Below are 13,043 nucleotides of genomic sequence, written 5' to 3'. Positions count from 1 at the left end.
TCCATCTTCTAATCAATCCTTTTGCTGCATTAAACCCTGCGGTAGTAACTTTCATAACAAAAAACCAACACAGTGACATGATTGAAAAGGTTCGACCACCTCTGTGATCTCACGAGGCATCTTATGGTGTTAGAGCCCTAATATTTTGTCCCACACATAAGCAGCTACATGAACCACTGCTACATGATAAGTAATCTTATATATCTTTGCATTTTTTTTTAATATAATACGCCTGTTTGGATTTGAATTAAAATAGTAAGAAAAGATCAAATTTATAGATGCTGCCCGACTTTAAAATTATAATATTTCAGTAGAACAGATTTGTCAGAAGGTAAGAGTGGTGATGAAAGGACATCTAAGTATTAAAGTCTACATACATACAAAATAAAAAAAAAAATGAAAATATTAATAAACCATGCAAAAAATCTGCAGACAGTATCTCTGGGCCCTGGTTGTTTGGGGGCTTCAGTGAAACTCTGCTACAGAAGCTTCAGGAATCTTGTTGCTACAGAATATCTACTGTACATGATGATGGTTAAGTGAAAAGATGAAAAGACTAATTCTGTTCTAGTTGATTACAAGTGACTATTTATTTTCTAGTGGTGATTTGTTTTCATTATCAAACTGCACCTGTTGTCTTTTGTTGCCACTAACGAAGCATGACCTTCATCCACCCCCCAAAAAATAAACAAACCAAGAAACTTAATATTTACAAATTTTTCATCTGTTTGATTCTTACAGTTAAAAATGTACAGTTTTGATCCTGATCCAGATGTTGTGTATCTCTTCAGAGGTACTGTATTCATCTTCATCCAGCTGCACTGAAATCTGCAACAATGGCTCCCTCTATTGTTAACATATGAAACAGACCACCACATCCAAACTAAATGTCTTTCTCCTTTCCCCGCTGCGGTGTTAGGATTGACTTCACAACCTGTTACTTCATTTGTCCACAGGAGAGATTACAAAAGAGTTCATATGTTGACAGATTTGCAAGTGATCCCTCTGGCTAACAATGCAGACAGAAAGACGGCCATGTCTTTGAATATTTTGCTGTCTTTCAATCAGTTTGTTCTGTCCTCTGATTTAAATTTCAACATTTAAGGCTGTGACACTTTCTTTTCATCCTTGTTTTCCCCACAGCATACCCACTTGTATTTTAGTTGGCTCCTGATCTATAGATCTAATCCACTCTTGATTTGCATTGTGCATATTTCCCACTTATCGGGTTTATAAAAATCTCTGCCAGGGGAGCTTGTTGTATTATCCCATTTCCAGCCCTGCTCTACCGCACAGGCAGCAATAAAATGACAAAAAGAAAGAGCCTAAAGCCGGAGCATGTTCAAAAACAGCAATAGTGACCTATGCCCCCCATACTGCGCATAAGCTACCATATGTTCCTGCTTTGTGAAATGACCCATACTACATATGCTGACATCTTCATCTTGAAAAGCAAAGCTTTAAAATAACTGCTTCCTAAACTAACAGAAGGAGAACAATTAGAAACAACAGACATGTACTGAGTTGCCTTTACCCTGTTCAAAAAAACCCTTCTCCTCTACAGCTGTTAAAGCCTGCCTGGTACCCTCAGTGTGCTTACAGCTACAAGGTTTAATTCATACATATGGAGATGCGAGATGAAAGTAATTACAATTTATGACAAGAAAATATGGGTAAGCGCTGCTATATATGGGTGTCAATCATAAGGAAAAGTATCGGAACATAGAAGATAATAAGGCGAGGTGAGTTTGCTTGCTGTTATGCTAACTAATGAGGGCCTGACATGCAATTTAAGGTGGCTCTGATATCATTTATGTAATTAAAAACATCCGTGTTATAGCATACATTCCACAAAATGTATGATCAAAGAGAGAAAAAATAGATTTTTCTTAACCTTGATTGTGTAGCTACAACATATTTGGATAGCCAAAAAGTGAGAATAGCAGCTAATGCTTCTCAGGTTGACACGGCACCACAATTTAGTAATGTACTAATCTGAGTTGTGGCCATGTCTAATTCTTTTCTTGTTTACAAGAAAGATGACTAATGAGTTTTAGTAAAAATTAGGAACATTTTATGAATTAAGAAAAACTTCCTATGGATCAATATAGAATTGGGAAAATGTGCATTGACAGATTCTTAAGCCTTTTTTCACATTACCATTCTTGAAAAATAATTCATGCATAGATCCCCATCGAGAAAACCCCTCTATATTCTTTCTCCTTTGTACACTTTTATATAGAACTATATATATCATTTCTCTATATCTATATTGTCAGCAAAAACTCTTGCCACAATAAAACACTGAAACAACAGCAAAAAGAAACAAGATGAATGAAATAAATCCACAATCAAAAGCCAGTTTGGCACTTGGTCATGAGAACATACAACCTGCTTTAGCTGACATGGATTCATTTCAATTCAACTTTGATCAGAAAGCAAAAACACACTTGGCACGAATTGTATTGATCGAGTGAATTGACGTTCCTTTTGACATCTCAGTACATTGTCGCTCTTTAAAGTAAAAGAGTACCCTAACGAGAGGAATCACAAGCCAATGAGCTGTAAATAAGACACAGATGTAGAAAAGAAACAAATAAGAAAACTCGCATAACACTCTAGAAGACAGTAAAAGCTGACACCAAAGTAAAAAAGAGAACACATCCAAGGTCCAAAAGTCTTTGTCCCTTTGAAAATTTCTTTAGACTGGAAACTGTGCACCTTCCTGGAAAAAGGTATGTCTGAAAGATCGACGCCACCTCCAGGCTGATTATCTGCTCTAGTGCAGTTCATTTTAGTTTATTATGTCTCCTGCTAAGCTGTACAGCACATGATGGTTGAGGTGGAGTTCCTCTGTAGAGAAACAAGAGAATGTAACAACGGAATGGAGGACGGCATCCCATGGCCTCCCTTCAAGAAGATGCAGTACTGCGACTTCTTCGTTTGGCTCGGCGTGGGCCAGTCCTACTATACCCTGGTGGTGGAGTGGGGATGGGGCAGGGTGTTGTTGTGGCCTGTGGAGGGGAAGGTGTTGAAGGCATGGAGAGGCTGCATGCTGGTGATGGTGCTTGGGATCATGGTAATGGTGTTGGGCGTCATCAATGGCACATCATCCGGAGCCCGACGCAGTGCCAACGTGTAGTCAGGAGGGCAGGCAGGTCGCAGGATGTCATGTGGCCGAAGGGGCTCCAGGTCATGGTGGGGATCATGCTCTGAGTGCTTCATTTGCAGAGACATTATCTCCTCCTCCTGGCTGTGAGCCAGGTCATTGGCGGGGACACCACGCTGAGGAGACAATCTGTGCCGTCGCATCTCGTGCCGCTTGTCACGTTTGTAGTATAGGGCGGCGAACGCCAGGATGTTGAGGAAGAGGAGGGAGGCTCCCACAGCAACTGTGACACTCAGCTCAGTGGAGTAGTCACGGGTGTCTCCAGGAAAAAGGCTCTGGACTGGACGCTCCGAGCCGTCAGGCTCAGGGTCGGAGGGGAAGGTCGGGTAGGGATAGAGAGTGGTTCGAGGACCTGGAGTTCTTAACTTGGGTCGCATGGAGCCAGGGCCTGGACCTGGTGGAGATCGGGTTGTAGTTGGGAAGACATCAGGTGGACCTAAATGGGGGACAAGTTCTAGCCAGAATGCTACCTTGTTCGCTCTGTAGTTGTCCCTTACTCGAGGTTTCAAGCCGATGTGAAGATACTGCTTGTCCTTTGGGTTAAACTTTGTCCAGATGACTTCTTCAAAGCGGTTGGGTTTGGTGTGAATGAACTTAGTGTCTTGAGGGACTGGAAGGTTGGGGTCACTGATGGAAGAATGATGAAAAATGAGATTAATTTCTTAATGCAAAACATACAACTTTTATTCATAAACTGCATTTATTTATTGAGGTGGTAGCAATATATGAAACTATTCAAAATCACCTAAAAAGCTTTAGAAAGACACCATGGGGTCTCATTAAGCATTAAGCATATTCAAGATAATAATTATAGAGCTACACAAGGTTTATGAGATGAAAATAAAACTTACCCCGTTTTAGCAAAGTTAGTCCAATAAGTCATGACCACAGCACTCAACATCACATCATTCTTCGAAAAGTTGCATGGGAACAGGTCAGTAGCACCGATCATTGGCACGCCAAACACATATGGTATCTCATCCCCATGGGCAGCATCAGCCCATTCAGGCCTCGCCTCGGTCTGGCAGTGATGGTAAAATGTGTAGAAGTAAACCGGGGACTGGAACTCAGCATGAAGTTTGGCAGTGGCCACAGCAGGCGCCACCCACTGGTGGTCTGTGAACAAAGCTAACAGAGTCTTTCTTCTCATGTCCCCATTGTCCCTGTCTGCCCAGTCTGTGTACATGAATTTAATGGTTTCCCTCAGGATGTTTTTTCCTGTAACAAAAGGAAAGGGAAATTAATTAAGTAATATTACAAAGAAGGCTGAGGGAGATAGAAACTGTGTATTTGTTTTGAAAAATGGATGGCAAGGAGCAAATCAGTGACATTCAAAAACATTTACAGGTTTAATTATTTCTTTAACATTTTTGTATTTTGTCTAGTTATAACTACAAATGTCAGTGTGCTTTATTGGTATTTTATTACGCGAGTAGGGTGGATGGACATCTTCGAATCCAAAAGCTGCCAGTTGGATTCCAGCTTCTTCTTGCCACAGGTTTATGTTCCCCTAAAGCAAAGCACTTAGCTCCAAATTGCCTGCTGACCTTTTTATCTGTTGAACAATTTGGTTCTAGGATAAAGCATCTTGAGTGTTCAGAATGAGTAGAAATCCATTCTATTTACTATATGACTTAACGTAATTATAAAAAAACAGGTGTCTGTGAAAGTCTCAGGGAGAGACCCAACTTTCAGCATTATAAAGTACAGCCAATATATTAGAGGAACATTTTTGGATAAGTTTAAAGGTTTATAAAAAAAAAAAAAAAAACAACATCTACACTTTTGATGAGAATGACAGAACAGCTATGATCTACTTATATGAACCATATACCTTCAGTAAAGACATCAGTCTTTTTAAAAACATTGTAAAACTGGTAACAGATATAAATGTACTTGATATTATGTAACAGATATTTAAATATGAAATATCATGTAACAGCTGACTTAAACCTGCTGTAGCTGTAACTATACTGCGGTGTATTATTATATCAATATAAAAAGAAATGACTGGATGGAAATACAGAATCAGTATCATAAATCTAATATCCTATCCAGCTAATTAATCAATATAAAAACTGACAGGAAATCAGGGTATGGGATCAGTTTATTTCTCTGAAGAGGCTTTTTAGCCAGTGATTTACAGGAAAATAAATTCATGTTTAAATCTTCCTATCAAAGTCTGGTGAAAAACTGGAACATTTATCTTAATCCATACTCCCTGTCCAATCTATTTTGTAAGAAGGAATTGCCAAGAATTTCAGTTAGGGTCAGACATACCCAAAAAACAGCAAAAGGTGTTAAAGCAAAGTATTTATGTCAGCATATTACTAAAATGCAAACCAAATTTCTCAGACTTCTAGTAAAAATATAAAACCCATGGATGGTTTTCCATCTACCTCTTGCAATACTTTATGTAGGTCTATCACAACAAATTAAAGTCTGTGGCCATAAAATGACAAAATGTGAAAAATCTCAAGAATTATTAATGATTTTTCAAACCACTGTATGTTAAAAGGCTAGAAAAAGCTACACAAAGACAAGAACACACATTTCCTTTTAGATATCACAGTGACTGACAAGGACTTGGAAAGGAGTGTGACTGTATTATTCAACCGTGCATGTATTTGAACTGCTGCTTGCTGCGAGGGGTTTGCAGGCTGAGCTGTTAGGAACAACAGCGCTGTGATTGGGAGCCGGCTGCCTGCGGGCTGATGAGCGACAGCATTAGTGCCCACAGAGCCCCAAAGGCCAAAGCACAGACCCACCATGGTGAGAGATAATCTCCATGATAGGCAATCTCGTTAGTATGCTTGTCTTGGCTGATACATAACACTGAACACACTTTTTGTTTCTTCTCATTTTCTTGCTCACATATTGTTTTAAAGGCTTACACTTCAATAGAGAGACGTGCTTCTGGGGTGTTTGATGTTTTTTCTTTATGCTCAAAAATAGATCTGTGAAAGAGTCCATGCATTGCAATCTGCGGCAGGATCATGTGGGGAGAGATTTAAAGGCTGACAGATGTATGGGGTCAGGGTTCCTCACCTTCAGGATATAAATAAAGGTTATCCACAAAGTTAGAGATTGTGTAGTCAAAGGCTGCAGCAGAAATTCCGTCATTATCCTCACTGTCATCCACAAATTTCAGTCCCTCTCCCTGGTTCACTCCCATGAGGATGTCATAGTTAAGGAACTCCCCCTGGTGGAAGAAAAAATGAAGTACAATTTAGAGAAATAAGCACTTGTTCTGCTACAAAAGATTCAATTTTTCTGTAAATCCTTATTAATTTGACAATTTAAAAATGTAATATTGATACTTATTCATCTAAGAATGCCAATTAGAATGCTGGTAATGCTTTTTGTTAATGCATATTGGAAGACTGTTAAAAAACAGTAGGTGAGGGAAGATGAAATTAGATTTCAGTTTTAGTGACATAAGGTTCTCTGATTAAATGTACTTTTTCTGAAGGTAATAATGAATTGGTTTAATAAGCTTAAATGGCACCACAGCTCTGATTATGAGACATTAATGCTAATGCCATTTAAAATAATGATCTTTTAGAGTTTTTAAAACTCTCAGGCCAGTTAATACACAACGAAAAACTGCAGATAAAGAGCTTTTAGATTTAATCCCTAATTATTACTGATAGTGTTGGAAATTTGTACTTGTGAACTAATAAGAGGGGTTGTGCTCTTCATTTCTGGTATTAGTGTTTATATATGCACTAAGATGTATTTTTGTTTAAGTCCACATCCTTTCATTTTTAATTTATTGACATTTCTTCCAAACTATCTTTTAGATATCAGAAGGCCAATATGGTAGCACAGTTATATGTTTTCAAAATCTGGTTCTTTGTTAGACTTCTTCATTGTTTGTGTTTATTATTATCGGTTTTAAATGCTTTAATAAATTATTGTTATTGGGTCTTTTTACTTATCTCCTCACACAGCATAGATATAGCTCCAGTTTTTCTCACCAGTGCCAAAATTATTTCATTGTAAGCAATTTCGCTTACTTTTAAAAAGTTATTTTTTTATTAACAATATTATTCTAATTTTTCTGTTTAATTTATTTTATCATTTCATTGTTTTTCCAGTGACATATTAGTGTGTTTTACACTTTTTTGCATCACATTTCACTGTATAAGTCTATGATTATCATTTATTAATATATATTTATAAAAGGGTTTCTACTACATGTTCACAACATTTCTTCCCTCTTGACGTTTATAATGCTGTGCAGTTTTTTTTTCCATATTTAAATGCTTTTTGCTTTCATCCTGCAAATCACCATCTGAATAATAATAAAGCTGAAGAGCAAAAAGGCTAAATGTTTAATCAAATGTCTTTAATTGTTTAATTTATAAAGGAAGGTTTAGGAATATTCTATTTTAAAGGGATTAAGAGATCAATTGAGAAACACAGTTAAAAACTGTCCATCTAAAAAATGGGATGTAGTTCTCCATGTGTAACATGTGACTTCCCACCAGCAGCTAAATGTCACATCTTGACCTGTAACTGTGTGGAAAGGTCACAGCCACACCTTTCTCTCAGTCCTCAGTCATCTCAAGAATCACCAAAGCTGTTCATAGAACAAAACTGCAGCTAAGGTCATCAGCAGACGCTCACCTGCTGCATGAGGATCTCTGGATCGTCTGGTACCACATCTCCATCCACCACAGGGCCAAAAGCAATGTGGTAGCGGGATGGCTGAATGTCCTGGTCCACTAGCTCCCTGAAGGTCTTTCGCCTTAAACAGTCTACGAGGTCGGCGGACTCTGAGTAGCTGCAGCCCACCTTCCGGGCCAGGATCGTGGTGTATTTCAGGGGCTCGTAGTTGACGGACCAACTGGCAATTGCTGTGCCACTCTGAGCAATGGCCCGGTGGAACAGCCCTAAGAAGACAACATTTAAAAAGAAATGTAATAAACTTGCAGGTTATGATGTCCTAAGAAAACAAGTTTTGGTGTATTTTCTACAAAGTTTCTCAGTTTATCAGTGCTTTGAGGTTGACAAGAACATGATGCAAAGAAACCCTTTTTTATATTATCTCTAACTGTAAATCTGACAGATTTTGAACTTAAAGCAGTCCTTACAGAGCACACTATAGAACTCCAGCTAAGGATACTGACCCCGGACTGGGAATAAGCTCTTCCTCTAAGTTAAAAGATCAATTTTAACTTTCCTTTCCTCTCGCCTTAGCTCTGCGCCTCCCTGGTTCTCCACCCTTTAGTCTCCTTCTCTGTCTCTTTAGTTCTGCCCATCCTGAGCTGTTGAAGCCACTCGAGTGGCTTGTTAAGGGGGCTGCCTGCCTCTCTTGTTTTCTCTCAGGCTCTATTTTTTCCTTTTCGTCTCCTCTCCAGGGCTGAAGATTGGTCAGTTAATTATTAAGCAGAGCTGCAGAGTCTCCTTTCCCTAAGGGATCAATTATAGTAAGAAGTAGCTTGGAAAAAGCTACACCTACATACATATCTGCACCAGGAGACCTAGAAGGACATAGGAGGGGAAATGGTTATATTTGATTGGTCCTCATGATTGGGCTCTGTTCTGCTCGCTGTTTGGAAGTTATTTATTTGGCAGCTGGTCTTTTCCTATTTTCTGCTCCTTATTAGCTCAGTTAATCAGGTTGGACCTAAAAATATATTTCTCGTATCTTGCAAAAGTATCTCAACACCTTAGGTTGAACATCAGATCTTTCTTACTTTTGATGCATGCATGTATAGGCCCCTTTAATCTAATGCCCCTAAATAAAATCCAGTGCAAACATTTGCCTCCAGCAGTTATCATTACTAAATGGAGCCTGTAACTATTTCTGAGCTTCAGCTGTTCTGTGAAGGACTCGGATGTGTGGTAGGGGAAGTTAGAGAACAAACAAAATAACGAGGAACAAAAAACATGCCAAAAAAGGTCAAACACAGCTATGGATCTACGAAAATCTAATCTCCCACCTTAATGGGCAGGTAAGGGAAAACCAGTTATTCTGGAGGGACTGCAGAAATTCAAAACTCAGGTGGACGATCTGTAAAATTCTTCTTTTACCATCATTATTCTGTTGTAATATTGTCATTTATCCATGCAGGACTGTGACTGCTTTATTATTAAACCACATTATATATGTACAGTTCGACTTTTAATTCAGAGATTTTCTGGCATGATGACAGCCATTCCTATAAATAAGTAAGGAGATGTTCACTTAGCATTCTTCCTAAAGCCATGTAGGGCAGCAGTTTACAATCCCCTTGGATTAATCAATTTAAAAAGTATGAGCTTTAGAGTTATTTTCAGAAATTATCCAAATAACAAATAAAATAATGAATTGCTAAATTTCAGCTCTAAATGTTTATATTAATGACACAACCATTACTTTTGCCAAATTATGCTGTTTACTGTAGCTTGTTATTCTAGCCTTGTTTAATTGACAAAGTAAAGATAGTTGTAGCCATACCAAGTGGAGTAACATCTGCTTTTCTTTAGTGGGGACAAGAAAAGCATCAAATACCTAAAACATGCAGTCAGATTTATGATAAAATGGTTTCAATCACAGCATTTTCATATCTTTGAATTACCTCTAGTCAAATCCTACTGGCAGTGTGTGGGCGGCACAAATGTAAAACTCTAGATTAATATAGGCAGTGGAGACATACCTTAAAAGATTACAGGAAAGGGGAATCTATAAACTTTTAGCCCAACGTATCAATTCCCTTCCACCTTGTTATTGTGTGCTATTTTGTGTCTGTCTGTAACATAAATTCCCAGTAAAATTAATTTAAGTTTAAGCTTCCAAGTATTCTATGGGGCTTTTCTTCAAATTCAAGCTATGTCTCTCATCCTATAATCAACATTTAGAACCCTTCTCTCCATCACAGCCTATTTGGCACACTCCCACTGTCAAGGTTGAGCCGCTAGAACCAGATGCTGGAATGACTGGTGTCCTTTAATGACAGACTCCTTACCTTGGTTGGTACCTTGGAGAGGGGAAAGGGGAGAGGAAGCATGACAGACAGGGCTGCGTCTAGTGTGTTGATGTTACACCCATAGATGCTGATGAAAACGATGATGATGGGGTGAGACCAAAGCAGATGGGTGAAGACAGACAGGTGACAGTGCTGGGGTGAGTTGGTGGTCAGTGACAAAAGAAACAGGCTTAATCCTGATCCTGTGGCCTTAATTCACTATAAAATCTTGCTCCTCCGAAAACAAACAGCAGCAAATCTAAACAGCAGGAGCAAAAGAGTAGATTGAAGCAGACACATTTAACATGGATTATTAGTGTTAGTTACATTAGAAGCACACCAAGTCATAAAATATATTTAAAACCTCTAAAATTTCCTTAATAACATGTAAGTGAAACCTGGTCATAAAACAGAGTTTTAATAAGGCAGCTTTACAAAGATTTAACGTGAATATTTGAACTTTGGAGACTAAGACAAGCTGTAAACAAGCTCTAAAGGCTAACAACATGCTGACACTAAATTCGCAATCAACGCAATTACAAACTGTGAAAGTTTATTTCTTCAGCCAATTTTTATCATTTTAGCTGTCATGCAGTACATTAGTGACCCAATAAGAACTGCCATATATCTGTTTCTTAAATACTCAACAACTCACAATTATAAAGCATGATTTTTCATGATTTTTGCACTGATGGCTGGCTTGATTGCTAATTTTCTTCACCTTTCTAGCTCTGCCCTGTTCCTCATTAGATCCACCTGTTCCGGTTTCCTATTTAAGCTGCTTGTTTCCCAGCCATCAGTGCCAAATTATTCTTGAGCCTTTGGTGTTGAGGGTTCTATAGCATTACTATAGTGTTCTGAGTGTCTAATCCTGATATGTTTCTGTATTTGGACCTCTGAACCTGCCTGCCCCTGTCTGATCTGATGGCCTGCCTGTTTTCGGACTTCTGTGGGATTCTTCACTGGTCTGAACCTGGAGCTGTCTCTTGACTTCGCCCTGTGGATTATCCTGTCTTCCTTCGTCAGTTGATCGTCTGACCTCCTGTCAGCTCTGTATCCTTCTACGCTTCCAATTTAAGACATTTGATTAAGCATTTAGCCTGGAAATCTCTGGCAGCATCGGATGAGTCTGTTCAGTCGACCAGATGGAATCATCTTCGTTCTCTGGGCAAGGACTGAACTGTGAAACTATGTTAGTAACTCACGTACTCAAAATGATCCTCCGTCAGATTTTTGTAGCCACTAACCTGTGTTTCTCTCCGATACACGTTTCTGCCTCAGATACTCTAACCGCTGAAGTTGCTGCCACTGCACTGTTCTGTTTGAATAAACACTTTCCAATAACTCCAATGTCTGTCTTGTCTGAATTCTGGGACCCACTTTCTGAGCCATTACATGATTTGTGATTGCTCTTTATATGCAGTAACCTTTATCTTGAAGAAATGTTCTTTATTAAATTGGGGTACCTAAAAAAATAATAAAAAAAGAAAATAACCACTGTTTGTTATCTAGTTCCTAATCAGTTAGAGTTGTGTGAAATCCAAGGTTGACCTGCTGTTGGGACTTATTTGACCAGCCAACATAGTGTCACACAGTTAAGTTGGCAAGCTGGTGCGAAGTAGGAGGACAGCCCAAACATTGCTCCACTGAAACCAACAGAGCAGATGACCTTTTTCTTAATGCTAACCTAATTTACATAAACCACCACAGAAATGGCTACCTGAAGTTGTTTACACGGGAGCTGCTAAGAAATATTAAGGAGGACAAATGATCACAAAACAAGTTTAAATAAGACCATAAGCAGCTCTCTTTGAAGCCAACAATGGAGGGATTATGCAAACATCACTATTGAAAATATTCCCAACATTTAATACAGAAGAGGAAGTAAATACAAGACCTAATGCTGATGTGTAGGTGCGTAACTTAACCAGTCCGAACATTTTATGAGGTAAGGAATCTTTATTGGCAATAATATCTAAATATTTTAGTAGGTTTTTAGTTAAATTACTGAACGTTTTAACAGTTGGGAGATGTTCACTTTAACAACTGCAAGATCTAACAATAAAATATGCAACTTTAATGTTTCCCCAGAAGGTATTTAAATAGTTAATGTGCAAAGCTGCAGATTTAAGTCAAGCCTGAAGGTGTTAACCTTGGAGCAGGAGCTTCTTTCTGTCCCCTTCTCCAATCATATTAATGTCAAATCCACTTAACTGTACATTTGCTTGGTTGTCCTGGAAAGTTTTAAGTGCTGTCCCATAATGTAGAGGCGCCCGTTTATGACACATGGTTGATACTTGGCCACTTAGAAGATAAGCTTCCAAGTAAACATAAAAACTTTTGGTGCAATGGATGAAGCTGGCAAACATGCAGCTTTAGGAAAGGACTTGACTTTATTGACGTAATGGTCTTTGTCTGCAAACCCAGAGGTGTTTCAAATAGAATAAGGATGACTGAGTAACAACCTGTTAAATAACACTTATTGTAGCAAAACATGAAGGTTGGTGCATGAATATACAGTACTAGGTGCTTTATATATAATCTAAGCTGAAATTCCAAAATAAATTTACCATTGTGCAAAGAATGCTCAGTTTAAAAAATAATGAACCTAATCTGTTGAAATATAATTTCTCACAGTTAAAAGAACAGTTTGAATGCATCATCAAAGCCTAATGCTTATAGTCATTAGAGGTGATAATGGGTGTTTATAAACTCCTGACTAGAGAAGGCTGTGCACTAAAACAGTTGAAGCAAACCTGATATCTACATGGCACCCCAACATTTATAGGGACAAGGAGATGCATATATTGTTTTAATGAAAGTTTTGTAGAAGCTGAGAAAACTTTATAGGATGTCTGGGTTAATCAGGTGGGTTAGCAGATATCAGTGGGAGCTACAGAGATTGTGTTAAATGGATT

At 38.4% G+C, this 13,043-nt stretch overlaps 1 protein-coding gene across 1 annotated transcript in view; it reads right to left on the bottom strand.

Annotated features, from left to right (window-relative positions):
• Window positions 1-760: 760 nt before the first annotated feature.
• Window positions 761-13,043, bottom strand: part of nlgn2 (neuroligin 2) — a 172,038-nt gene continuing 159,755 nt past the window's right edge. The window contains exons 5-8 of the mRNA XM_015373798.1: window positions 7,802-8,067; window positions 6,218-6,371; window positions 4,021-4,387; window positions 761-3,796 (exon numbers count right to left, since the gene is read on the bottom strand). Coding sequence (XP_015229284.1) covers window positions 2,968-3,796; window positions 4,021-4,387; window positions 6,218-6,371; window positions 7,802-8,067 — 1,616 coding nt within the window. The 3' untranslated portion in view covers window positions 761-2,967. The remainder of the gene's footprint in view (window positions 3,797-4,020; window positions 4,388-6,217; window positions 6,372-7,801; window positions 8,068-13,043) is intronic.

This window comes from Cyprinodon variegatus, unplaced genomic scaffold (assembly GCF_000732505.1).
Source record: "Cyprinodon variegatus isolate N-32 unplaced genomic scaffold, C_variegatus-1.0 Scaffold92, whole genome shotgun sequence".
NCBI classification, from domain to species: domain Eukaryota; kingdom Metazoa; phylum Chordata; class Actinopteri; order Cyprinodontiformes; family Cyprinodontidae; genus Cyprinodon; species Cyprinodon variegatus.
Note: the sequence above shows the minus strand (reverse complement) of the source record. Positions and strands in the feature narration are given on the sequence as shown.